This window comes from Mandrillus leucophaeus, unplaced genomic scaffold (genome assembly GCF_000951045.1).
Source record: "Mandrillus leucophaeus isolate KB7577 unplaced genomic scaffold, Mleu.le_1.0 Scaffold590, whole genome shotgun sequence".
Classification (NCBI taxonomy): Eukaryota; Metazoa; Chordata; class Mammalia; order Primates; family Cercopithecidae; genus Mandrillus; species Mandrillus leucophaeus.
In genome coordinates, this window is record NW_012106364.1 from 744,813 (window position 1) to 771,646 (window position 26,834).

The following is a 26,834-nucleotide window of genomic DNA, read 5'->3' on the forward strand; positions in this document are numbered from 1 at the left end:
AAAAAAAAAAGAGTTTAGGTAAGGAAGTCATTTAACTGTTTTAAATACAAAATGAGAAACAGCTCAGTAGGATTCATTCCAGTGCCAGGCAGAGGCTTAGGGAATTGGTACCATCCCACAGTCATTAGGATCTGCCCTAAAAACAGGAAAAGCTTTTGGGCTTGTATTCCGGCACAGAAAAAAAAATAAAATAAAAAGAGGAACTGGAAAGACCGTGCCCTATTCCACAGTGAGTTCCTAAGCATCAAATAGAGAGAAAAGTGAGCTAGATTTCTGGGGCCTGCAGCCAAGAAAACAAAGGGGAGCACAGGAGCCAGTCTGGGCTTGAAATAAGTACCTGCAGTTACGCAGCAGAGAGGGCCCTCTGAGTTCTTGACTAACATACATTCTCTTTTACTAGCAAGCGCTTCCAAATACAGTAAACAGAATATGGAGAAAGAACACTCTTTTAAACTGCCCTACATTAAAAAATGTCTTTAAGCCCATATAAATCCATGCACAACTCTAACTTCCAAAAAATGTAAACTAAATTATTCCCAATGATATATTCCACCTGTGAACCACCAATCACAGAGAACAAACTGTTATGTTCTAACTCTATAACGTAGCTAAACACAGGAAAAGAACAAAAAGTCCGTGAGAAAGAAGGTATATTGCATATTTTTCAAAACATTTTAAATAGAAGCTAATTTTAGAAATGCTGTCTGATTTTTTAAAATGTACACTAAGTTCCAAACAGAGAAAAAACAACTATTAAAAAAACATTAGGCTAGGGACAGAGGCTCACGCCTGTAATCCCAGCACTTTGAGAGGCCAAGGTGGGTGGATCACCTGAGGTCAGGAGTTCAAGACCAGCCTGGCCAATACGGTGAAACCCCATCTCTACTAAAAATACAAAATTAGCCAGGTGTGGTGGCGCACGCCTGTAATCCCAGCTACTCGGGAGGATGACGCAGGAGAATCACTTGAGCCTGGGAGGCAGAGGTTGCGGTGAGCTGAGATCGTGCCATTGCACTCTAGCCTGGGCAACAAGAATGAAATTCTGTCACAAAAAAAATAAAAAATAATAAAAATTAATGGGGACGATCCCATTATTATTTTCTTTAAATCTATGATAGGAAAGATTTGACTGGATATTCAATAATAAGAAAATGTTTTGTCCATTTTTAAAGACGTGATGATATTGTGGTTATGTTTAAAAAGAAGATCTTATCTTGACAAATATAAGGACAAAACTATTTAATATATGATGCTTAGGATTTGCTTTAAAATTATCCAGCAGGAGAGAGGGTTGGAGGTCAGAAAATATGTATGAGGATTATAAACAAGAGTGGTTACGTGTCGGTAACTGTTAAAACTGCAAGATGAACATTTATGAATTTATTATACTAGTCCTTTTTCTTGAATATGTTTAAAATTTTCCATTAAAAAAATAAATCAGGCCGGGAGTGGTGGCTCGTGTCTGTAACCCCCGCACTTTGCGAGGCCGAGGTGGGTGGATCACTTGAAGTTAAGAATTCGAGATTAGCCTGACCAACATGGTAAAACCCTGTCTCTACTAAAAATACAAAAATAAGCTGAGCATGGTGACGGTCACCTGTAATCCCAGCTACTTGGGAGACTGAGGCAGGAGAATCACTTGAACCTGGGAGGCAGAGGTTGCAGTGAGCCAACATCGTGCCACTGCACTCCAGCCTCGGTGACAGAGTGAGACTCCGTATCAAAAGAAAAAAAAAAAAAATCAAATGGTGTAAGACCTATTAAATGAAACAAAAGTAGAAACTCCTACAGTCTCCACTACTGCTGACTCATAAGCATAATTTCTACAAAGATAAAACAGGTAAAGCCGCCAGTTACTGATACTACAATGATATGCCCAACCTTTGTCAGCCTCAGAAGGTAAAACAGTGAGGTTTCACCAGGTTTTCTTCTACCCATCTGTCAAGGATGCACCAAGTCCCGCTAACAGAAAGCTCAGCACATGGTTTGAATTTCCCTGGATGACACACACTGGTATATAGAATGCTAAAAACATGAACATTCCTAGTCATTGCCAACACTTCCCTACACTCCTTCCTTGTGAACAAAGGTTACTTATTTGCAATTCAGACTCTGTTCTTGAGGCCTTGGGAAAAGTTACCTTCACAAAGCTGTTCACCGCCATGATGGCCATGTCTGGCTGACTCTTGGCATAGTTCATCAAGTAGAGATACACAAGCTTCTTTAGTTCCAGATTGTCAGTCTGCATACAGTTCACTACGTCTGGAAAGAGAGAACTGAGAAGAGAGGGCAAAAGAGAAAAGGAAAGTAAGCAGGTGTTGGTGCCAAGCTGTTGGACAGAATATGAATAGCCTTAACTAACAGAGTGACTGATGCAAGAACAAATGTCCCCACAGTGGTAACTGTCACAGAAATGAATTACTAAAGAAACTGGCTGGGCGCGGGGGCTCACACTTATAATCTCAGCACTTTGGGAGGCCAAGGCAGGCGGATCACCTGAGGTCGGGAGTTTGAGACCAGCCTGACCAACATGGAGAAACCCCATCTCTACTAAAAATACAAAAAATTAGCCAGGCATGATGCTGCATGCCTGTAATCCCAGCTACTCAGGAAGCTGAGACAGGAGAATCGCTTGAACCTGGGAGGCAGAGGTTGTAGTGAGCTGAGATTGCGCCATTGCACGCCATCCTGGGCAACAAGAGCGAGACTCCTGCATCTCAAAAAAAAAAAAAAAAACAGAAAAGAAAAGAAAAGAAAAGAAACTATAGACCAGGCATGGTAGCTCACGTCTGTAATCTCAGCACTTTGGGAGGCTGTAAGGATCACTTGAGACCAGGTGTTCAAGGCCAGCCTGGACAACATGGCGAGATCCTGTTTCCACAAAATTTTTTTTTAAAAAGCTGGGTATGATGGTGCACACCTGCAGTCTTAGCTACTCAGGAGGCTGAAGCAGGTAGATCGCTTGAGCCCAGAAGGTCGAGACGGCAGTGCGCCATGATCACATAACTGCACTCCAGCCTGGATGACAGAGTGAGACCTTGTCCCCAGCCAAAAAAAAAATAAGAAAAAAATTGTAGTGCTGTTCTCAACAAAGTCTCTATATAGTTTTAGAATAAGTTTTTTATTATGAAAAATGTTAATCTCAGTGCTGGGATTACATGCATAAGCCACTGTGCCCAGCTTCATCTATAATATTTTAATGTATATCTTAAGAATCCTTTTTTTTTTTAATTTTTGAGACAGAGTCTCACTCTGTCACATAGGCTGGAGTGCGGTGGCACGATCTTTGCTTGCTTCAACCTCCGCCTCCCAGGTTCAAGCAATTCTAATGCATCAGCCTCCTGAGTAGCTGAGATTACAGGTGTGCGCCACCACTCCCGGCTAATTTTTATATTTTTAGTAGAGGGGGTTTTTCACCATGTTAGCCAGGCTAGTCCCAAACTCCTGACCTCAGGTGATCCATCCACCTCGGCCTCCCAAAGTGCTGTGATTATAGATGTGAGCCACCATGCCCAGCCAAGTGTCTTTTTTTTTTTCCCCACTACCTTTATCACATCCAAAACAAAAACAAAAACAAAAACAAAAACAAAAAAGCCAGGCCCAGTGGCTCACATCTTTAATCCAAGCACTTTGGGAGGCCGTGATGGGAGGACTGCTTGAGCCTAGGAGTGTGAGATCAGCCTGGGCAACACAGTGAGACCTTGTCTGTATAAATAATTTTAAAAATTAGCCAGGCATGGTGGCGTGCGTCTGTGGTCCCAGCTACTCAGGAAGCTGAGGTGGGAGGATCACTTGAGCCTGGGATGCAGAGGCTGCAGTGAGCCATGATCATGCCACTGCACTCCAGCCTGAAGAACAGAGCGAGACCCCATCTCAAAAAAATAAATAAATAAATAAATAATAACAATAATTATTTTAAAATATTTATTTTATGTACAAAAAGGTAACATGGTTTCTCTCATTGGGTGGGTGCCTTAGATAATCCATTTATGGAAGATCACTTAGTCCAACTTAATGAAATCTATATCCTTCACGTACTGATGGAAACACTGGTGGCATATAACGAGGCTGAATTTCCAGATCAGACTGTGCCCAGTTTCAGCAGACACGACAACAGCAAGAACCCTGGCTGACTTTTCGTGGGTGGCTCTAGTAGAGCTGCTGATGAATCATCTTGCTTTCAGGAGTGCGAGAGGGCAAAAGGAATAATTCTTCATATCAATCTAGTACTGTTTCAAAGCACTTCAGTTACACTTTTTAATGTTCATATTCTTCCATTCTTGACCAGTGGGAACTTAGCTCCCGAATCCTTGTGGTATGACCTGGTATTTTCCACACTTTCCTTTATGACAAGATGCTCCATCCAGGCTCATTTTGTACATTTCTAATCCCAGACCTAGAATCAGTCATCCTCCAAGATGTCCTGATTCTCTTTTAGTAAATTATTTTTTTTAACATTACGTATTCAGACAAAAGAATATTTGAGAGTAATCAAATATAAAAAGAGTTTACACCTTTCCCAAGTTCTAGTTATTTCATGATTTACCATTCTCCTATAAGCCACAGGAAATAAATTTAAAGGAGCACCATTAGCTTGGAAGGGTTGAGCTTGTCAGATTCTAAAGTGTAAGCTGTATCTTTAAATATAGGATAAATATAACTTTACGGGAAGTTAGCAATTAATCTTCCCTACAATGCTTTATCAAAGTACCTTATAAATTTTTAATACTGCTAAACATCTTGCTACTAGCATAGAAGAAAGAAAAAACAAATGTAGGTATATTTCCACAAGGAAAGTAAGGGGAAAAAAGGGAATGAAATAGCTGGTCACATGGTATACATCCTATACACACAAAAGGGTACAGAAGTAGAAATTATTCACAGAAAGGAAGCTGGACTCAGGTCAAAGAATCCACCATATCTCCAGTGAACCAGTAACTTCTGTCCTAAAAAGCAAACTATACCACAGGGCGCGGTGGCTCAAGCCTGTAATCCCAGCACTTTGGGAGGCCGAGACGGGCGGATCACGAGGTCAGGAGATCGAGACCATCCTGGCTAACACGGTGAAACCCCGTCTCTACTAAAAAATACAAAAAACTAGCCGGGCAAGGTGGCGGGCGCCTGTAGTCCCAGCTACTCGGGAGGCTGAGGCAGGAGAATGGCGTAAACCCGGGAGGCGGAGCTTGCAGTGAGCTGAGATCCGGCCACTGCACTCCAGCCTGGGCGACACAGCGAGACTCCGTCTCAAAAAAAAAAAAAAAAAAAAGCAAACTATTTGTTTCACTTGTATGCATGGTACCTACCGTAGTTTCATGCACATGTAGATAATTTAGTAAATACTAAGAACCACTCTCCAAAAATGTGTTTTCTATTTCCTAGACTAGCTCATGCACAAAACAACCATAACCAGTAAATAAATGTGAAACATTAACCAATAATAAATTTAAGATCCTAAATAGTTTAATTCTAGCAATCTATACAAGGTCAAGAAGACTTAATAGCCAAAGATCACGCAAGAAGCAAAACGTGTTAAGTGCCAACCTATAAACTGGAAACCTGAACTTTCCAATATGGTGACCACTAGTCACATGAGGCTACTAAACACAATGTGGCGAGCGTGAACTGAGATGTGATGTAAATGTAAAACACACACTGGAGTTTGAACACTTAGTATGAAAAACAAAATGTAAAGTATCTCATTAATAATTTTTATGTTGATTACATGCTGAAAGGATATTTTAGATATACTGGGTCAAATAAAATGTATTACTAAAATTAATTCATCTGTTTCTTTTCACTTTTTCAAAATGGCTATTAGAAAATTTAAAATTACATATGTGGTTCACACTGTATTTCTGCTGGACAGTGCTGCACTTGAGGTTACTTGCAGGGAAGGCTGAAATATCACAATCTACAAATAGCTAATCTCCATTTTATTTCTTTGCACTATCTTTCTAGGCACAGCTCATATTTCATCTCCAAGAAGGGTTCTTCAACTATTCCTGTTAACCTGGATCTCTCTTTGGTAGAACTCATATTGCCTTTAAAATATATACTTTGGTGCCTAATTATATAAATACGTTTTATTTTTCCCTAATTTTTTAAGTTTTGGGTCTCATCAATTAGACAGTAAGTGTCATGAAGGCAAACAGACATCCACTAACCTTTCTTTTGAATAATGATAAGTGGTATAGTGCTAGGTACATAATAAAATCATCAGCAATAGTAGGCATACAAAAAAAAAAATCAAGAGTTTTAACTTTTCTGCAGGATACAGAAATAAGCTTGGCAAAACCACAGCAGCCCCTGTACAGAGTTATGACAATTTTTCAGGAGTCTGAGACCAGCCTGACCAACATGGAGAAACCCCATCTCTACTAAAAATACAAAATTAGCCAGGCGTGGTAGTGCATGCCTGTAATCTCAGCTACTCGGGAGGCAGAGGCAAGATAATGGCTTGAACCTGGGAGGCGGAGGTTGCAGTGAGCCAAGATCACGCCATTGTACTGCAGCCTGGGCAACAAGAATGAAACTCCATCCCCCCCCCAAAAAAAAGAGTTATGACAATTTTTACCATTCGTTTGTACTGATGCTTTCAATCCAGATTTATTCTTTGGCAAAAACAGCCCTTCAGTGACTAGACAGATCACGGATAGGCAACTACCACCTGTGGGCTAAATCTAGCCCAGTGCTGGATTTTTGTACAATCCATGAGCTAGAAGTGGTTTTTATAGATGAACTAAGTGTTCATCTATATGAATCTTGGCCGGGTATGGTGGCTCATGCCTGTAATCCTAACACTTTGGGTGGCCAAGGCAGGTGGATCACTTGGTGTCAGCCAGGAGTGATGGTAGGCACCTATACAGTACCAGCTACTCAGGAGGCTGAGGCAGGAGAATCCCTTGAACCCAGGAGGAAAGGCTGCAGTGGGCTGAGATTGCGCCGCTGCACTCCAGGCTGAGTGATGGAGCAAGACTCCATCTCAAAACAATAAATAAATAAAACAAATCCGATGATGAAAAATACTATGAATCCTAATTAAGCAAAATGTTATCATCCCCCAAAAAGAATCCCACTTAATAGTAGACCTATGGTACAAAACATTATACTTAACTATTATTTTACTTTGAATATCCTCAATAAAAAATTTGTGGAAATTTATCATCTCTCTTGTTACGTAAGTACCTACCTAACAAACTCAATTTTGCTTCTTTGCCTGCTAAGCAAAGAGTACTTTCTATGCCAGCCTGATGTACTTACTATTTTGTCCTTTACAAAAAAGTCTGCCAACTCCTTAGATAGATGGTCACAGGACAGCAATTTAAAAACCAAATGTGCTTTATGTGCTAACAAACAAAAGAAAAATAGCAAAAATTCACCTCAGAAGAGCAGCACCTGGATCAAGAGAAGATACAGAGTCATTTCCTAGGCTGCCATTTCTATCTGGGCTCCCTGTCTGGCTAGGGAAGCAGCCCTTACCTTTTCGGTCTCAGGGTTCCCTTATACTCTTAAAAATTCCTGAGATCCCAAAGAGTTTTTGTTCATGTGAGTTATATACCTATTGATATTTTACCATGTCAGGAATTAAAACTGGGAAATTTTTAAAAAATTAATCCATTAAAATAAGAATAAACCCATTTCATAACATTTTCAAGGTAAAATGTACTGTTTTTAAATTAATGAGATGGTAACACTGCTTTTTTTTTGCAACTCTCTTTAATATCTACTTTAAACAAAAATGGCTTTCTCATATGTTCCTGCATTCAACCTTTTGTAGAATGTTGTTTTGAAATATAAGAAAATCCAACTTCATACATGTATAAAACTTGGAAAAGGAAATAATATTTTAATAGCTTTTTCATATAACTAGATATTCTTTACTTTCTCTTTTTTTTTTTTGTTATAACTAGAAATTCTTGATGTTACACTGAAGCTAGACAAGCCGGGCACAGTGGCTCACACCTGTAATCCCAGCACTTTTGTGAGGCCAAAGCAGGTAGATCATGTGAGGTCAGGAGTTCGAGACCAGCCTGGCCAACATGGTGAAACCCCACCTCTACTAAAAATACAAAAATAAAGCCAGGTGGCAGTGGTGCACGCCTGTAATCCCAGCTACTGGGGAGGCTGAGGCAGGAGAATCACTTGAGCCTGGGAGGCAAAGGTTGCAGTGAGCCAAGATCACGTCACTGCACTCCAGTCTGGGTGACAGAGTAACACCTTGTCTCAAAAATAAATAAATAAATAAATAAATAAATAAATAAATAAATCTAGACAAATGGTGGTTTTCCTCTTTCTGAGTCCACACACTGTAGTTTCTTAAAAGTTAGTTGCAATATAGAATCTGAAACCATATCAATAAATTTTTTGTACTTGATTGTATTAAAATCCATTCATTTACATTCTATTTTGTTTTTTTGTTTTTTCGAGACAGAGTCTTACTCTGCTGCCCAGGCTGGAGTGCAGTGGCGCAGTACCGGCTCACTGCAACCTCTGCCTCCTGTGTTCAAGCGATTCTACTGCCTCAGCCTCTAGAGTAGCTGGGATTACAGGCACGTGCCACCATGCCCGGCTTTTCTGTATTTTTTTAGTACAGACAGAATTTCATCATGTTGGCCAGTCTGGTCTCGAATTCCTGACCTCAAGTGATCCACCTGCCTTGGCCTCCCAAAGTAATGGGATTACAACCGTGAGCCACCGCGCCTGGCCTACACTGTATTTTGAATAGATCTTTTATCCGTGCATGATTTTGTGATATACATAGGCTCTGGTCATTTGGAAAAATATTGGTTCACTGAGCTATGCTGACACATTTCATTATAAAACAGCAAATAATCACAATCATTAATTTCACCACCAATCTCCTCAGAAAAGTCTTTAAGCATTAGGAAGCTGTCAAGCTTATGATGGGAGATACAGGTTTTCCAAAATTCTAATTTTTACTTTAAAACCTGAAATGTATCTATTGTCAATTTTTTTCCCTTGAAGTAACAGGTTCACTTTGTTCATTTTTGATAAAATATCTTCCAAATACCAAAGTCTGATTAAATATAGTTTGTCTCTCAATCATTCTTTCACATAAAAATGGTGTTTGCAATTCAAACAACCCCACAAGGGCTTTTTTTCAAGTCGACCATCACACTGCTATGCAGCAGAAGAGCTTTATAGGTAATTCCTATTTCATCAAACAGAGTATTAAAAAGGTTCAAGTTTTAATAAAACAAATTTTTACTGCTCATGAAGGACATTCCTAAGTGAAACTGCTCTTTTTTAGCACACGGTGGTAAGGAATACGATGACTACCATTATGGTTGGCACCACTGCCTTGATTCATGCTGAGGCACCAGCAGTTTTACCCACCACTGCTTTGCACCATCACTGTAAACATCAAAATAGTGAAAAAGGCAAGTAACATCTAAGAATTATTATGAAAACACCTTTGACCTCATGGACCTCCTGAAAGGGTCCTAGGATAATCCTCAGGGGCCTGCATATAATCCTTACTTATTTCCAAATGGTCTTAATTACAGAAATAAGAAATAAGACTACATGGATTTGGTTAACATTGATTTTCATCTTGAATTCAGCAATTGAATGTACAGTTGTAAAGCTGAGGGCAGTGGCTTGAGCCAATTAAAGATCATGTGAACTTATGCTTCTCAGTATATTTTTATCATCTTCTAAAACTATCTCAGCCAAAACATTTGCAACTGTGCCAGCTCTCAGGAGGTGTTATGCTAGATGTGAATGCAAAAAAATCAAACTCGTTTCACTGTTCTAACACAAATACACACACACACCCCAAAACAAAAAAAAAACCCCACTTAAGTAGAGCATTAATACAAAAGCGACTGTACTTCCTGATGATGTTTTTAGTAGGACAAACCCATTCTTAGAGGTTCCATGATTATGATAGTTTTAAAGGAAAAGCAGTAAAGGCCATAAGATGGGGTATGGACCTCTAAAGTGATAAATAGTGATGACTCTTACCTAACATCCTTCCCCACAGTCATAGCAGCAATCACTTTCTTCACAGCCTCCTTTCTCTTTTCTTTTTTTTCATTGTTGAGCTCAGCTTTTAGTTCAAATATTTCTCCTGCAAGAGATGAGAACAAACTGGTGAGCTCCCAGGACCACAGATTTAGAGCAGAATACTGCACTATATAATAACCAATACTGGGATAGCAGAGCAGCAACTGAAATAAGATTTTAAAATTATAGAATACGTAAAATTCAAAGCCCTAGACTATTATCTGACTCACTGATAAGGAAGTCATCAGTAAGTTTTAAAAACCTTTTAAATTATGGCCAGAGAGGAAGGTGCAATCCAGATCTTTAAGAACCACAGGAGTGGGAAAAAGTAAATCTCATTATATCTAGCTACAGTGGGGAGATAACAGTATATGAAGGATGATCTTACATCAGAATGTTAAAGTCTGGAGAAGAACATAAATGTAGGTAGGGAGCAGGCATGTATTATCTCATTTACCCACACTCGGTTTTACAGATTAAGAAATGAGGCTCAAAGTTCACAGAGTGAGTGACAAACTTGGGCTAGCACTGTGTCTCCTGACTCTTGAATTCAAAGCTTCTCAACCCTGGCCACACACTCATATTACCTAAGAAATACTAAATATAACAAAGTACAGGCTCCACTCTGGGCCAAATAAATCATAAGGTCAAGGAGAACTCATATTTATACCTTTAAGAACTCCACCAAGTGACTCTAATGCACACCCAATATTGAGAATCACTATTTTAACCAGTACTTTAATAAATTAGTGGGCTTTAAGGCCCTTCCTATTCAATCAAACAAGAATAATCTTGAAACCAAGAATGGTATACAATGGAGTCAATTCCAAACGTGCAATCTTGAATGACTGCTTAGGCTCCGCACTGTAAAATGTCAGGGACTGTAACCACTATTTTAATGTCTGGTCTCCAGGCTCACCTATCTTCAAGATGCTGGACCCAAAATAAAAAAGAATGTAACAACCCTAATATTGTTTAAAAGAAATGGAAAAAAACCACTAAGCCCATGAAAAAGAGGTTGACTACTCACACCTCAACTTTCCATCTACATCCTCCAGCTCATCTACCATGCCTCAAAGACTTTCCTCCACCTTCAAGACTGTTCCTGTCGTTCCTTTCCACCAGATCTCATTCACCAGCACAGAAACAGTGGGGACAGTCTCCGCTTTCGGAGGTTGCTACTGCCACCTCAGTGGCCCCGGAACGGGGGGGGGGGGGCGCCCAGGGGTCCTTCGCCCTCGGCCATGGCCCCCGAAACGGGGTTTCGCTGCCACCCGTGTCTGAGCTGGACTGTGCGGGCGCCAGGCTCCTCCGAAAGGCGCACGAGACAGCCTTCTTCCTCTGGTTCCGCAATGGCCTCCTGGCATCGGGCATCGGGCATCGGGGTTATCTCCTTCATGCAGAGTGACACGGATGGCGAAGCAGCATATGGCTTCTTCCTGCTGTGCCGCCTGTGTGTGGTGTGGGGGCAGCCTCTCACGCGGTGGGCCTGGCGGCGCTGCGGTGACCCATGCAGCTGACGCTAGGGGGCGCAGCTGCAGGCGCCGTGTTCGCCGCCAGCCTGCTCCAGGTGTGCGCCGTGGGCTTCTACATGCGGCAGCTGGAGCTGCACGTGGAGCTAGTGCCCGAGGACGACGGGGCGGTCTCCGCGAAAGGCCCTGATGAGGCGGGCCGACTGCCACCAGAGTAAGCGACATGGCCGCGGGCCCTGGCAGGCTCTGGATGACGGCGCCTGAGGACTGCGACATTAAAACCTGACCTCCCCTCCTCCAAAAAAAAAAAAAAAAAAAAGAAAAGAAATAGTGGGGACAGAACACTACGTGATTTGCCGGAAACCCTTATGTGGAAAGGAAGAAATTAGTAAGACACATAAGTAGAACACTTTTTCGTTTCAATATTCATGGCCAATAAGGCAAAAAAAATTGTTCCAAAATTTCTATTTAATCAACTGCTACAAAAGTAGCATAGCAAGAAAAGCTGGGCCCTTTAAAGAGTCATTCTTCATAGGACCCTTCACCACGTCCCATCCTGCCAAATCCAGCTCTTAGTTCCTCTCATTCACTTCCGGGAACAGTAAAGGACAAACCGCAGGGTTTCAGAAAGTCTGAATTGTGAACAGCAGCAGGTGTTGTAGAATCAAAGCAGGATGTAACAGAAATTATTCCAATTCCAAAAGCATAAATTTAAAGAATATGTTTCAGTGGCGGTTCTGGTGGGTGTTGCAGGAAGCACAGGGAACACAATCTATCAATTTTTTTTTAAGTATGATGTTTATCAGCAGTGATTCAGTCTGCAGTCTCAAACTTTTACAAATGCCTGAATTAAAAAAAGGTCACCAGGACCCTTTTCAAGAGTAGGTTTGAAGACTTACGAGAGTATTAAAATTGTAACTATTTAATTGTAATTATATCCCTTTATAGAATTATAGACATTTGGTTCATCAAAGCATACAAAATGCTAACAGAAGAAATAAACATATTTCCAAAAGAAAATCAGAAAAAGCTGAGAATGAATGACAAGTGGCTAATGGTTTTTGTGAGGTGTAAGTAATAAAAATAAGGAGGAAAAAGTTGGGCAGGACCAAAGAAGGGTACTAAAAGAGGGAAAGTCATATATTCTACAACTTTATTAAATTCCTATCTTTCCTCCCTCCTCCTACCCCCAATCAAACCTACCAAGCACTGTTAGCAGCTAGCAGTAGTTCTCAATCATGGCTACACATTAAAACAATCTGAGGAGCTTTCTTTTTAATTTTTGTTTTCTTTTGAGACAGGGTCTCTCTCTGTTGCCCAGGCCAGGGTACAGTGGCACAGTCACAGTTCACTGCAGCCTCAACCTCCTGAGCTCAAGTGATCCTCCCATCTCAGCCTCCCAAAGAGCTGGGACTACAGGTGTGCACCACCATACAGGGCTAATTTTTTAATTTTTTTCATAGAGATAGGGTCTTACCATGTTGCCCAGGCTGGTCTCAAACTCCTGCACTCAAACAATCCTCCTGTCTTGGCCTCCCAACATACTGGGATTATAGGCATAAGCCACCATGCCTGGCCACGTGAAGAACCTTTAAAATCCCCACACCCAGACCATATCCAGGACAAATGAAATCAGGCTGAGGTTGAGACCCAGGCATCAATATTATTTCAAAGTTCCCTGCCTGAGCAATTCTAATGTGTTGCCAAGATTGAAAGCTATAGACAACAAGCTGATGTAATTAAGCAACTCACTGCAACAAGAGATAAAGAAGAATGGTAGTTGGTGTCATGTCTGGAATACTTTGGTAAATATAAGGACTCCTGAATACAAAAGCACAGAATTCTGATCCTAAGCAACAAATAAAGCAAGCTAAGCTACAGGCACAATAAGCTGAGATGGGCTAAAATGTTTGTCTTTGATGGGAAGACCCTCCACATTTCTAGAAATGATCTATTTTAATTAGGAACAATTTTACAAAAGATGAAAGGTTGGACTTTCCCCAGAAGAATCCTTTGTTCCTAGACCCAAACACATACATAAAAACAAGCATTATATTACTGATAACAAAGATGATGAGACTAATAAGTTCAAAGCCCCTCAAGTAATTCAGTCTATGACCTAAAAATCATAGATGGCTCTAGAGATTTCCTGTTTTAAATACACATCTAGACGAAGAACAAGGTAGATGTATATGGACGGATATGAAAATAACCCATTTCTATTTATTGTTTTGCACGATTGCTTTTTCATTAAAGATAAAAATTTTTTAAATCATATGTATTAATATATACACTTACATGCATGGAAAAAGACTTGAGGATATATACCAAGTTCCCTTGGGAATGGGAACAGGAAGGGAGAACTTTCATTTTTACCTTTTACATACATGTCTGTATTTCTTTAATTGTATTCTTTGTTATAAAATGTTTATTTCCAAGTAAAAATTATTTAATAAAAGAGAAAAAGTATGCTGCTTCTTTTGTCCTCCTCACACTTAACCAATCTTCAATGGATCAGTATTGATCTCAAACGGAAAAGAGGAGTCTCTTTCACTAAACAGAACCTTCAAGTCAAAATAATGTGCATCACAGCCCTATCTTTTAAAACCTACTCTTTAATAACTTGCTTGAATACATTCATCTGTAGAAGTAGTAGATGTCCAATGAGATTGTCAACATGTAGTATGTCTGAAGGAAGAGGTCAGGAACATTCTGCTTGGGGCAGTCTTACACTACAACTTTTGAAAATTTTCAAAGATTTGATTGTATTCTCATACTTACCTTTTTTATTGGTTGTGAAATACTTGGAGTCAGTCATGACTTTGGATCTTTAATGTGCACCTATAGCAAGAGAAAAGAATTCCTTCATTCAGGTTACAGATATCCAACAAGACATCCAATTAATTTTACAAACATCCAATTAATTTTAGGAACACTTATATTTAAGAATTTCTAAAAATGAGTAACATCTTCCTTTATCACCACCGTTGATGGTTCAAGGGATGCAGAGAAAACTAAGAATGTAACTCCTCAAGTTGCTAATAGGGGCAAAAATCTAAAGGCCAAATGTAATCGGGTAAAAATATGAACCTATTATGGTTTTGTGATTTTATCCACAGTAAATCCTCAAAGCTTTCAAGAGCTAAAGCTGGACCTTTTTATAAATATATCTGCAATTACTTTCCATTCAGGAAAATCTGGTAAATTCCTTGCCTCAAGCTGCAATCACTCCAAAGCATATATTCTGAAGCAGTGTAAGGTCAAAAGAAAAAACAATTTTTGCCAACCTACTACATGAAACTTTCAATAAAAAGAATCTCTTTCCGAAAACAAAAATTCGAAATTAGTAGGACAATATTCTTTCACAACAAACAGCTAGAGAGGCAACCATGACCTACACATGGAATTTTTTTTTTAAGTTTTAGTTTTGTAGGTATGTAGTAGGTGCATATATTTGTGGGGTACATGAGACATTTTGGTAACAGACAGACAATGCATAATAATTACATTAGGGTAAATAGGGTATCCAATACCTCAAGCATTTATCATTTCTTTGTATTATAAACAATTCAAGTATACCCTCTTAGTTATTTTTAAATGTACAGTAAATTATTGTTGACTGTAGTCACCTTTATCTGCTATCAAATACTAGATCTTATTCATTGTACCTAACTATATTTTTGGATTTAAACAAAAAAATGTGTCTTTCTTACTTCCAACAATCTAGATTTAGTCCAAGAGTATTCTCAAATAATGCCAGTTTATAGTTACAAACAAGGCAAAAGACTGAGATATCTGTTCAGACACAAGACTCAAACTGGTGTTGAAACAAAAGAACCTGGATCTCAACCTCAACCTTAACTCTTCCATCCCAGTTTCCAGAAGAAATAATCCAGATGACAAATGGCCCCAACTAACAAAAACGGCACAGTCTGGTCACATTTTTACTAAATAATAAGACCACGTTTTCTGATTTGAGAAACTATAAGACTTTGTCCAATGTACCTGACTTCTTTAAATATATTAAAATTTGGGGCTGGGCACAGTAGCTCATGCCTGTAATCCCAGCACTTTGGGAGGCCGAGGCGGGCGGATCACTTGAGGTCAGGAGTTCAAGATCAGCCTGGCCAACATGGTGAAACCCTGTCTCTGCTAAAAATACAAAAATTAGTCGGGTGTGGTGGCACACACCTGTAATCCCAGCTACTTGGGAGGCTGAGACAGGAGAATCGCTTGGACCTGGGAGACGGAGGTTGCAGTGAGCCGAGATCATGCCACTGCACTCCAGCCTGGGCAACAGAGCAAAACTCCATCTCAAATAAATAAACAAATAGAAATTTAGGCCAGGTGCAGTGGCTCATGCTATAATCCCAACACTTTGGGAAGCCAAGATAGGTGAATTGCTTGGGCACATGAGTTTGCAACCAAGCTGGGCAACATGATAAAACCCCATCTCTACTAAAAATACAAGAATTAGTCAGGCATGGTGGCATGTACCTGTTAGTCCCAGCTACTTGGGAGGCTGAGGCGGGTGGATCACTGGAGCCTAGGAGGTCAAGGCTATGGGGAGCTATGATCTCACCACTGCACTCCAACCTCCATGATAGAGTGAGACCCTGTCTCAAGGGGAAAAAATATATAAATATATATATTTTTTAATAATATTCCTTCTATACTCAAAAATGAGTATCTTTTTCCTTATCACCATCACTAATAATACTTATTACCAACTTCAGGACAAGACATCCTGGCACCTGCTCATTATTATCAGGTCAATATGACATAATATATTTGGCAAACAATAGTAAATATGTATCTAGGAGAAAAGACCTAAGCAGCAAACAAATCAATGTAATTAAAGGAAAGAAACAAAAGCCAGATAAACATAAAATAATGAAAAACTTCTGGTTCAAATCTGATCTCAAAAATGTGCTACTTGTACAATTTAATGGAAATTAGACTCATGTGCTATCTTTCCAACCAGCTAATTACTATTTATAGTCTTGATCCCAATAGCTCTTTAGATTGTACCAGAAATTCACAGAATGATCTTGTTAAAAGAAATGAGCTAGGACTCACAAATATCATTACAGAATATAGAAATTTCTCCTTTAATACTTGTTATAATTAAAAATTATACTGAGGCTTGCCTTATGCAATGTTTTTACAATGCCTTTCTAGCAAAAATTCAAAGAATGTTATAATCATTTAATCCATTCATAATGTAAACTAAATGTGAAGTGGGCAAATGAAGAAAGGAATTCTTCACATAAAAGACCTGGAATAAATCTGAAGTTATCTATGAATTTATATATACAAACAGAAAAACCAATAAACAGAAATGATTACTTGAGCCTCAAGGAAGGACTATAGCTCAAATCCATTACAATCTGTCTAGGATGTTTACTATGCTATGCTATGTCCTTTAAAACTTGTTTAAGATTTTAAAACAAAACCTCCTTAGAATTCGTCACCCAATTTCTTTGAAAAGGGTCTTATACACACACGCATTAAATTTTTTTTTGGCCAGGCGCGATGGCTCATGCCTGTAATCCCAAAACTTTGGGAGGACGAGGTGTGCAGATAGTTTGAGCTCAGGAGTTCGAGACCAGCCTGGGGAACATGGCGAAACCCCATCTCTAATAAAAATACAAAAATTAGCCGGGCATGGTGGCACATGCCTGTAGTCCCAGCTGGGACTCACTGCAACATCTGCCTTCTGGGCTCAAGTGATCCTCCCGCCTCAGCCTCCCGAGTAGCTGAGACTATATGTTGGGATCACCGTGCCCAACCCATTAAAATCTGTTTTTTTTTTTTTTTTTTTTTGTGATACAAAGTCTCACTGTGGCCCAGGCTCCAGTGCAGTGGTTCGATCTCAGCCTCCAGTGAAGTGGTTCGATCTGGGCTCACTGCAACCTCTGCCTCCTAGGTTCAAGCGATTCTTCTGCCTCAGCCTTCAGAGTAGCGGGGACTACAGGCACCCACTACCATGCCCGGCTAATTTTTGTATTTTAGTAGAGATGGGGTTTTCCTTGTTAGCCAGGCTCGTCTGGAACTCCTGACATCAAGTGATCCATCAACCTCGGCCTCCCAAAGTGCTCGGATTACAGGCATGAGTAAATTCTTTACAGGAATTTTCACTACATTCTATTAAACAATAAATTAACCTAAGTCTTAAGTCATGCCTTTAACAGCTCACATATTTCATTATCTGTAACAATTTCAATGTCAAGGAATATATTACTGTCCTGTTCACTGTGAGCATTAAGTGTTTTCATCTTAACTAGAAAATAATGCACCCACCCACAAAATTTCAGGGAAGAGAGGAGGGTCAAGCATCTTTAGAAGCCCATAACATAGATCCTAAATTAAGAGTCCCTGCTGCTCTAAAGAGAAGGGATATCACTGTAGTAAGCAACACTATTGTAAACAATATTCCCTATCCATATTGGCAGAGAAACATGGTGCCAAGCTGGTTCTTGCCTTAAGCCAAAAGAAACTCCAAGAAAAATGAAAATAGTCTAAATAAAAACAAATAGAAGACGTGATTGTTGCACAACACTGTCAGTGTACTAAATTCCACTGAACTGTATGCCTTAAGCTGGTTCATTTTATGGTACGTGAATTTCACCTCAAAAAAAAAATCACATATATATGATTAAGTGTATCTTTCATATAGTGAGTTCTTACCTCATATAATGAGAGACACATTTAATCACATGCTAGATATGGACACAGCCAGAGTCTCCAAAATACAGGATGGCAAAAACTGACATCTTCATTAGAAGTAACAGAAAAAGTACACAAAACAGAGCTCAAGAAAAAAAAAAAAACAAAAAAACTCAAATATTTGCTGAAGTGCCTCAAAAATCAAGCTGCTCCTTTGGGGGAGAAAATGTTCCTTCAGAAGAGCCAGAGAAATAAGCAAAGCCATGACGGAATTTGAACTCACACTACCTTTCTACCAGATCAAACCAGACAAGTCACGGCTGTTCTGAGGATTTATGATATGGCCTAAGGCCATTGTTAAACAACAAAGCTGCCAGAGTCAAAGCACATAATCACTCTTACTTGCCCTGACCAGAGTGTGATGTCACTGCATTTCGGAGTAGCCCTCCCTGCACAGGATTACATATCCAGATTTAACATAACCTAGTTTCTACGAAATATAGGTTGTCAAAGTCCCTCCTCTCCTATACCTCCCTCCAGTTCCCTAAAAGAAAAATTGAGCAGCAAAATAAGATTAATACCTTGGGTAGAATAAGGTCAAAAAAAATTAATAGGATCTTAATTCAAATGGTTCTCTGGGAAGCTAAATTCGTTCGTAAAGTCCCTAAACCCTTCTTTTCACAAAGTTGGACTTTACAAAGCTCAGTGCTCATAGTAAAAAACAGAACAAAGTTAACCAAATTATAAAGCAGAAATGTCATTCCAGTAATCTTTTATTGTAAGGGTGAGAGGTGCCAAATTCATTTCTAATCAAATATTCAGTAATAATGCAAAGACAATAGCATCATCAGGTATTATTTTTCTCATAAGAAATTATGACACAAAAGCTAAAATCACCTGTGATTTCTACTTAAACAGACTACAAAGTAGTTTCTTAATATTATATAGAAGCAAAGGAGTTCAAAAGTTTTACGTCTAATTCTTAACCAAAATAACATTAAACTCTGGAAAACTTAAGCCTGGAAGGAAAGAAAGGACAAGAGAAAGGAGAAGGTGCCCTATTTAATATATTCCTTGCTCAGCTTGGTTCAAACCTGTGTTAGTACTTCAAAATATGGATCTTTTAAGGACGGAAAGAATGAAAGAACTGGACTTCCTTCAGTTTCTTCATATACAGTCAGAATATTAGATTTATATTGATTTTACCACCCAGCTTTTAGTGAGGATGCTTGCATTATACATCACCCTTTCTGCTTCCTTGAAAGTTTCAACGGTTAAGATACCTGCAAACAGTTCTCACCTTACCAGCACGCTTAGTCATCACTGGAATGTGTTACACGTTTTCTTATAGAGCTGCACCTCCTTCATCTGCTACTTTCTATTATTACTTTGTAAGTGTACCCTGAGGCTAAGCAATTCAAGTATACAAGGAAGGTAATTAATAATTTAAATTGATTCTCATTGAGACCACCTTCTTTCTTAGTCATTCTGCCTTTGTAAGTTTAATGCATTTTCTTTTAAACCACAATGGTTATGATAAGTCTTTGGCAGTTTTCAAAACATTTTTTCTTTTCAAAAGTCAAGTTTGGCTGGGCGCTCTGGCTCACGCCTGTAATCACAGCACTTTGGGAGGCCGAATAGGGAGGATCGCTTGAGCCCAGGAGTTCTAGACTAGACTGGGCAACACAGTAAGACCCTGTCACTAAAAATATAAAAATAAAATAAAAGTCAAACGTTTAATGAAGTATCCGCGTGAGTTCAATAAAAGCCTGTCTCCCCCACCCCACCCCTCCAACAGAAGACTGCTCTTGAAAATAAGCAGCATGAACAAATTATTTGGATTCAAATGATAAGGAAATAACAGTAAGTTCCAGTTTCTTTACTTTCAGCTTAATCGACAGCCTTTCCCAAACAAGACCATTTCCGCAGAGCAAAAAAAAAAAAAAAAAAAAAAAAAAAAGGTGGGTTAAGATTTACCCCCATTTGCTTCCCCCTCTCTTACATCGGGTCAATTTTGGAGGTTACTCTTCCTCCAAGAGTCAGGAATGCCTCTTCTTTCCCCAGGTGGTCAAGATTCTAGCGATATGCTCCTCCATTACGGAGCAGGGAAGAGGTTGTCTCTCACCCTCAAGTTACTGGACAGACGACGTTCGCCCATCAATGGGCAAACCTTTGAGGTTTTTCCCTTTCGCTTTTGCTGGACACGTCTCAGACTCTTAGTGACTCTTAGTGAACGACGCCGAGCGGGGAAGAAAGACGGTTCCCCCCACGGCCTCCAGGCTCTAACAGCCACACCCCTGGCCTCTGGTCCTCCTAAACCCCCAATTCCGAAGCACATCTTACCCTCATGCCCCCAACTACTTGCTGCCACACCCGAGGATTCCCTCACCGCACCACAGTCATCATGGTGGAGACCCTTTCTCCAACCTTTTTCCTCTCACTGGTTACACCCGACGGTTCCCTGTATCCTCAACGGTCACGCTCTTAGGATTTCCTCGCTTCCGCCGGTCCTCGACCCAGCCTGGGGTTCCCCTTCTTTTCGTCCCCCACCCCGTCAATTAGGGCCACACCCCAAAGGCAGCCTCCCTGAACTCACCGGAGGCGGAGGCGAAGTCGAGGGCGGGGGTGGCGGCGGCAGCCGGAGAGCACAGCCCGGGTGGTGGTGTAATGGTTTCCTGCCCGTCACGATTCTTTTCTAGGTCTAAGCCACTGCGCAAAACCCACTTTGCCAGGGACAAAGATGGTGGGCAGGAAACTCTGACGTCAGAGAACCTCGCCGCGTGACGTCATCGGGGTGCGCGGGAGACCTAGCAAGGCGGTGATCTCTGTCGCCTTCCAGACCCAAACATTTCCCTTGGTCCCAGCAAAGCTGTCCCATCTGGGCCTCAGAGGATGTTAAGTGGCTACTCCAAAGGAATATATTTAAAAAGCTGACAATGGATGTGTTACCTCGCACAGAAATTCCCTGAAAAACGTAAACACAGAGATGATGAAATATCCTGTTCCTTTGTGAAAAACAAAACCCCTCAGCTCGTTTTCCTTCCAGACTCAAGAGCGGACAATGGTGATATAACCCAGGCCTATATACGGGCAGTGGGGCTAGAGGATAGTGGTGCAGGTAAAAGAGGTTGAGGAGGCATTGGATGTGAGTTTGAATCCCTACCCTGAATGTGACTGGGAAAGTTAATGTCTCCTCAATCTTCTTATCTGTGAAATGAAGACAATGATAGTATCTCTCTTGGGCATGTGAAGCGTAAACCAGATAAATTAGGTCAAGTGCCTAGTATATAATAGGTGTGCTTACACAACAGTAAGTTTCTTTCGGAAACTAAGACCTAGATTCCAGGACCTGGAACTGGAGAACAAGATTGATGAGGTTAAATGAACTAGCTGTCCCTAAGGTTAATTTCAGGGTGTAAAGAAGAATGGAGAGCAAAGTGATGATTTATTTTTCTCACATTTTGCCCATGAACTCTGTGAGTCAAAAAGTGTTTAAGTATTTTAAAACTTCATTCTTAAAAAAGTGATCAGAAGTACATTAAAATGTTGTATAACATACTCATGTATTATTATTTCCTCTGTTATTAAAATACAGGAATAAGGGAAATTGGAAAGCCAGGTATAAAGAGAGATAATGTAAACACTTATGGTAAATCAGATAGCTGCATAATGTTATAGAATATTTTATGACAGAAAATTCATAAAGTGTTAAGTAAAAAAAGGATACAAAACAATATAGTATATGGTATGACTATATATGTATAGAAAAAAAAGGCTAGGATAGGCCAGTCGTGGTGGCTCACACCTGTAATCCCAGCCCTTTAGGAGACTGAGGTGGGCAGATCACCTGAGGTCAAGAGTTTGAGACCAGCCTGGCCAATGTGGCGAAACCCCGTCTCTACTGAAAAAACAAAAATTAGCTGGTGTGGTGGCACATGCCTATAATCCCGGCTACTCAGGAGGCTGAAGCAGGAGAATGACGTGATCCCAGGAGGTGGAGGTTGCAGTGAGCCAAGATCTCGCCACTGCACTCCAGCCTGGGTAACAAAACCAGACTCGTCTCAAAAAAAAAAAAAAAAAAAAAAAAAAAAAAAAAAGCTTGGCTATTCAGCACAATGTTAAAAGTGGTTATTGCGGAATAGTGAGAGTTTTACTTTTCTTCCTAATATTTTTCTGTACTTTTCAAATACAATGAACATGTATTTATTTATATGATTGGGATGTGCCTTTTAAATCATATTGTTGAAAAATATGATGCAGAAAAATGCTTTGAAATGATAAGAATAAAAGAAAGATACAAAACTCTAAATCCAGAGGCGTATATATACCTATTAGTGGTTCTCTCTGGGTGCTGATTACAAATGTTATCTTCTTTATATTTGTTTTATTTTCTAATCCTTTCTCTGAAAAATGCATATATTTTAAGGAAAAATGAACCAATGCTATTTTCAAAATACAGCATCAATCCAAAAGCTTTTCCAACCTCATTCTCTTCCACTTTTAGGTGAAAGTATTGACCAATCTCCCTTCTTTTCACCTTTTGGGACCATCACGGGCTCATAATCTAATGGGAGATCACTCAAGAAACTGTTGAAATGATCCAGCCACATGATGATGGTGGTTTAAACAAATAACTGTTGATATTTATTGAGTATGATTTTATGTCAGTTACTCTGCTAAGTACATTTTTACATCCTCACCACCTACCTGATAACCAGGCAGGTACCATTACTTCCTCTATTTTAAGAGATACAGAGAAGTTAAAAGGTAGAATTAAGATGGCCGGGCATGGTGGCTCACGCCTGTAATTCCAACACTTTGGGAGGCCAAGGCGGGCGGATCACGAGGTCAGGAGATCGAGACCATGCTGGCTAACACGGTGAAACCCCGTCTCTACAAAAAATACAAAAAAGTTAGCCAGGTGTGGTGGCAGGCAACTGTAGTCCCAGCTACTGGGGAGGCTGAGGCAGGAGAATGGCGTGAACCTGGCAGACGAAGCTTGCAGTGAGCTGAGGTCGTACCACTGCACTCCAGCCTGGATGACAGAGCGAGACCCTGTCACACACACACACACACACAAGGTAGAATTAAGATTTGAACCTAGGAAGTCTGATACTAGGACTAATAAGGCTTATGTTTTAGGTTTGGGCAAGGGATGAATGGTGGTACTCGTCACTGAAAATAGGAAAATATAAGAGATGGCAGAAGTTTGGGGAATGAGAGGGAGGTGATGAGTTCATTTTATATGTTAGGTTAGAGTGAAGATCTCTATCCAAGAGGTACTTAATTATATGTGTCTGAAGATAAGGAATGATCTGGAGTTAAATTTGTGAACTGTGAGCATACAGATGATAATTCAATCTGTGGGCATGAACATTATTCATGAAGAATGTGGAGAGCTTGGGGAAGAAACAGATAAACCCAAGAATGCAAAGAGAACTGAGAAGGAGCAGTCAGAGAGGTAGGAGGAAAAGCAGAATAGTATATTTTAGGATGTTTTCGGAGTTTCATGAAAGTAGGGACTATATCAATCTGTTCACTCTTACCCATGTGAGGCCTAGCCCCATCACACACACACACAAATTAATATATGTTGAATAAATGCATAAATAAGTGATCAACAATATTAGTTGCTATAGACAGGAGAAGGAAGGGGTAAAAAGTGTCTACAGGATTTAGCAACATGGAGGTATTTGATGTTATTGCTGAGAAATCAGTAGAGATACGAAGGCAAAAGTCATACTGCAGATGTTTGAGGATGGATTAGAAGTGAGGAAATAAAAACAGGAATTGCAGATAACTCACAAGAAAGTATGACCAAAGAAAGAAGAGATAGTATCTGAGGAAAAGAGCGGCAAGGATTTTTTCTTTCTTAAGGCAGGGTGTTGCACGGTTGCCCAAGCTGGAGTGCAGTGGTACCATTACAACTCACTGCAGCCTCGACCTCCCAGGCTCAAGTAGTCCTCCCACCTAGCCTCCCAAGTAGCTGCGACTACAGGCGTGCGTCACTACGCCTAGCTAATTTTTTTTTTCTTTTTTGTAGAGGGGTGGGGAGGTCCTGCCATGTTGCCCAGGCTGGTCTGGAACTCCTGGGCTCAAGTGATCCTCCTGCCTTGGCCTCCCCAAATTATTTGGCCTCCCCAAATAATCCTCCTGGGATTATAGGTGTGAGCCACCAAACTCAGCCAATTTTTTAAAGTTTAGTTCTATACTCGTATATTTTCTCTACACTAACACTTTAGCATACCATAGGTTTAATTATCTTTCTTACATATATGGCTCCAAAATCTCTATCTCTAGCCTAGATCTATTCCCCAAATTTCATCACCAAATCGATAACTATACTGCTGGGTAATTCTGTATTTATGGCCCACCAAAGTTAAATCATAAGGAGATGGAGGAGGTTAGAAAAACCTGGTTACAGAGTTGGACGCAGTGGTTTACACCTATGATCCCAGCACTTCGGGAGGTTGAGGTGGGAGGATCACTTGAGCCCAAGAGTTTGAGGCTGCAGTGAGCCATGATCTGCCACTGCACTCCAGCCTGGGTGACAGAGTGAAACCATCTCTAAAAAAAGAAAGAGAAAGAGAGACAGGGGGAGACAGGGGGAGAAAGAGAGCCGGGGGTGGGGGGCGGAGAGAGAGAGAGAAACCTGGTTCAAGGTACAACTCATAGCAGATAGACATAGATTTTGTAAAGATGTCATTAGAAAAATCTTTAAGAGGCTGGCCATGGTGGCTCATGCCTGTGATCACAGCACTTTGGGAGGCCAAGGCAGGTAGATCACCTGAGGTCAGGACGTTGAACCCAGTCTGGCCAACATGGTGAAACCTTGACTCTACTAAAAATACAAAAATGAGCCAGGCATGGTGACACATGCCTGTAGTCTCAGGTACTAGGGAGGCTGAGGCAGGAGAATCACTTGAACCCGAGAGGAGGAGGTTGCAGTGAGCTGAGATTGTGCCGCTACACTCCAGCCTGGGCGATAAAGCGAGACTCCATCTCGGGAAAAAAAAAAAGAAAAAGAAAAAAGAAAACTTTTTAAGAGCTTTGATTCATACCTCTCTGCTGTTCAAAAACTTTCAACTTCTCATTGCCTAACATGTTTGAAAGCTATTCTTCCCCCAGTTTCCTTCATCTGTGTGCTCCTTTCTTTGCTTTTCTCATCAATAAAATGGAGGAAGATAGTAACCATAATATTGAACAATGAAATAAATTACGTGTAAGGCACTTAGAACTATGGCTGGCACATAGCATGGACTATGGAACTATTTTCTATAATTGTGACTATTTTAATAAATTGCACTGAGCTGCACAAACCAGAAATCTAGGGGTCATTCCTGATTTCCCTTTCCTTCAACTGCCACATCCAATCCATCTCCAGTTGTCAATTCTACCTTTAAAACCTCAAAGCCGTGGCTGGGCACTGTGGCTCACGCCTGTAATCCCAGCACTTTGGAGGCCGAGGTGGATGGATCACAAGGTCAGGAGTTCGTAACCTGCCTGGCCAAGATGGTGAAACCCCATCTCTACTAAAATTAGCTGGGCATTGTGGCGGGTGCCTGTAATCTCAGCTACTGGGGAGGCTGAGGTACAGAACTGCTTGAACCCGGAAGGCGGAGGTTGCAGTGAGCTGAGGTTGCGCCACTGCACTCCAGCCTGGGCAACACAGCAAGACTCTGTCTCAAAAAACAAACAAACAAACAAACAAACAAAAACAAGTAACAAAAAAATCTCAAAGCCATCCAACTCCCTCTATTCAATCTCATGAATCCAAGCCACCATCACCTTTTGCCTGGACTATTAGAAGCCTATAAGTCTTCTCTCTACCATTGTCCACATAGTGGCCAGGTTGTTTAACTTTTTTGGATGTATAACATACATTTAAAAACGTGCATATCTAGCCTGATGCGGTGGCTCACACCCATAATCCCAGCACTTTGGGAGGCAGAGGCAGGGGGATCACTTGAGGCCAGGAGTTTGAGACCAGCCTGGCCAACATGGCAAAACCCTGTCTCTACTAAAAATACAAAATTTAGCTGGGCTTGATGGCACATGCATGTAGTCCCAGCTGCTCGGGGGGTGTGAGGTGGGAGAATCACTTGAACCCGCGAGGCAGAGGTTGCGTGAGCCAAGATTGCACCACTGCACTCCAGCCTCGGCTACAAAGGGAGACTCTATCTCAAGAAAACACAACAAAAACAAAAATGTGCATATATCATAAATGTAAAGCTTGATGTAAATATTGCACACCCACAAAACCATCAGAGACATCTTTAAAAAATATAAACCTGGCCAGGCGCAGTGGCTCACATCTGTAATCCCAGCACTTTGGGAGGCCAAGGCGGGTGGATCACAAGGCCAGGAGTTCGAGACTAGCCTGGCCAACATGATGAAACCCTGTCTCTACTAAAAATACAAAAATTGTAAACCCGGGAGGCGGAGCTTGCAGTGAGCCGAGATCTGGCCACTGCACTCCAGCCTGGGCAACAGAGCGAGACTCCGTCTCAACAACAACAACAAAAAAACAAAAACAAAAACAAAAAAAAACAAAATTTAGCTGGGCGTGGTGGCAGGTGCCTGTAATCCCAGCTACTTGGGAGGCTGAGGCAGGAGAATCGCTTGAACCCGGGAGGCGGAGGCTGCAGTGAGCCATCACACCAT

General features: G+C 40.7%; 1 protein-coding gene across 1 annotated transcript in view; it reads right to left on the reverse strand.

The window, feature by feature from the left end:
- AP2B1 (adaptor-related protein complex 2, beta 1 subunit) overlaps window positions 1–20,779 on the reverse strand; it is a 149,688-nt gene extending 128,909 nt beyond the window's left edge. Inside the window, exons 1-5 of the mRNA XM_011999417.1 lie at window positions 20,598–20,779; window positions 19,471–19,578; window positions 14,283–14,342; window positions 9,988–10,093; window positions 2,141–2,276 (exon numbers count right to left, since the gene is read on the reverse strand). Of these exons, the coding sequence (XP_011854807.1) occupies window positions 2,141–2,276; window positions 9,988–10,093; window positions 14,283–14,319 (279 nt within the window). The 5' untranslated portion in view covers window positions 14,320–14,342; window positions 19,471–19,578; window positions 20,598–20,779. The remainder of the gene's footprint in view (window positions 1–2,140; window positions 2,277–9,987; window positions 10,094–14,282; window positions 14,343–19,470; window positions 19,579–20,597) is intronic.
- Between the last annotated feature and the right edge of the window lie 6,055 nt (window positions 20,780–26,834).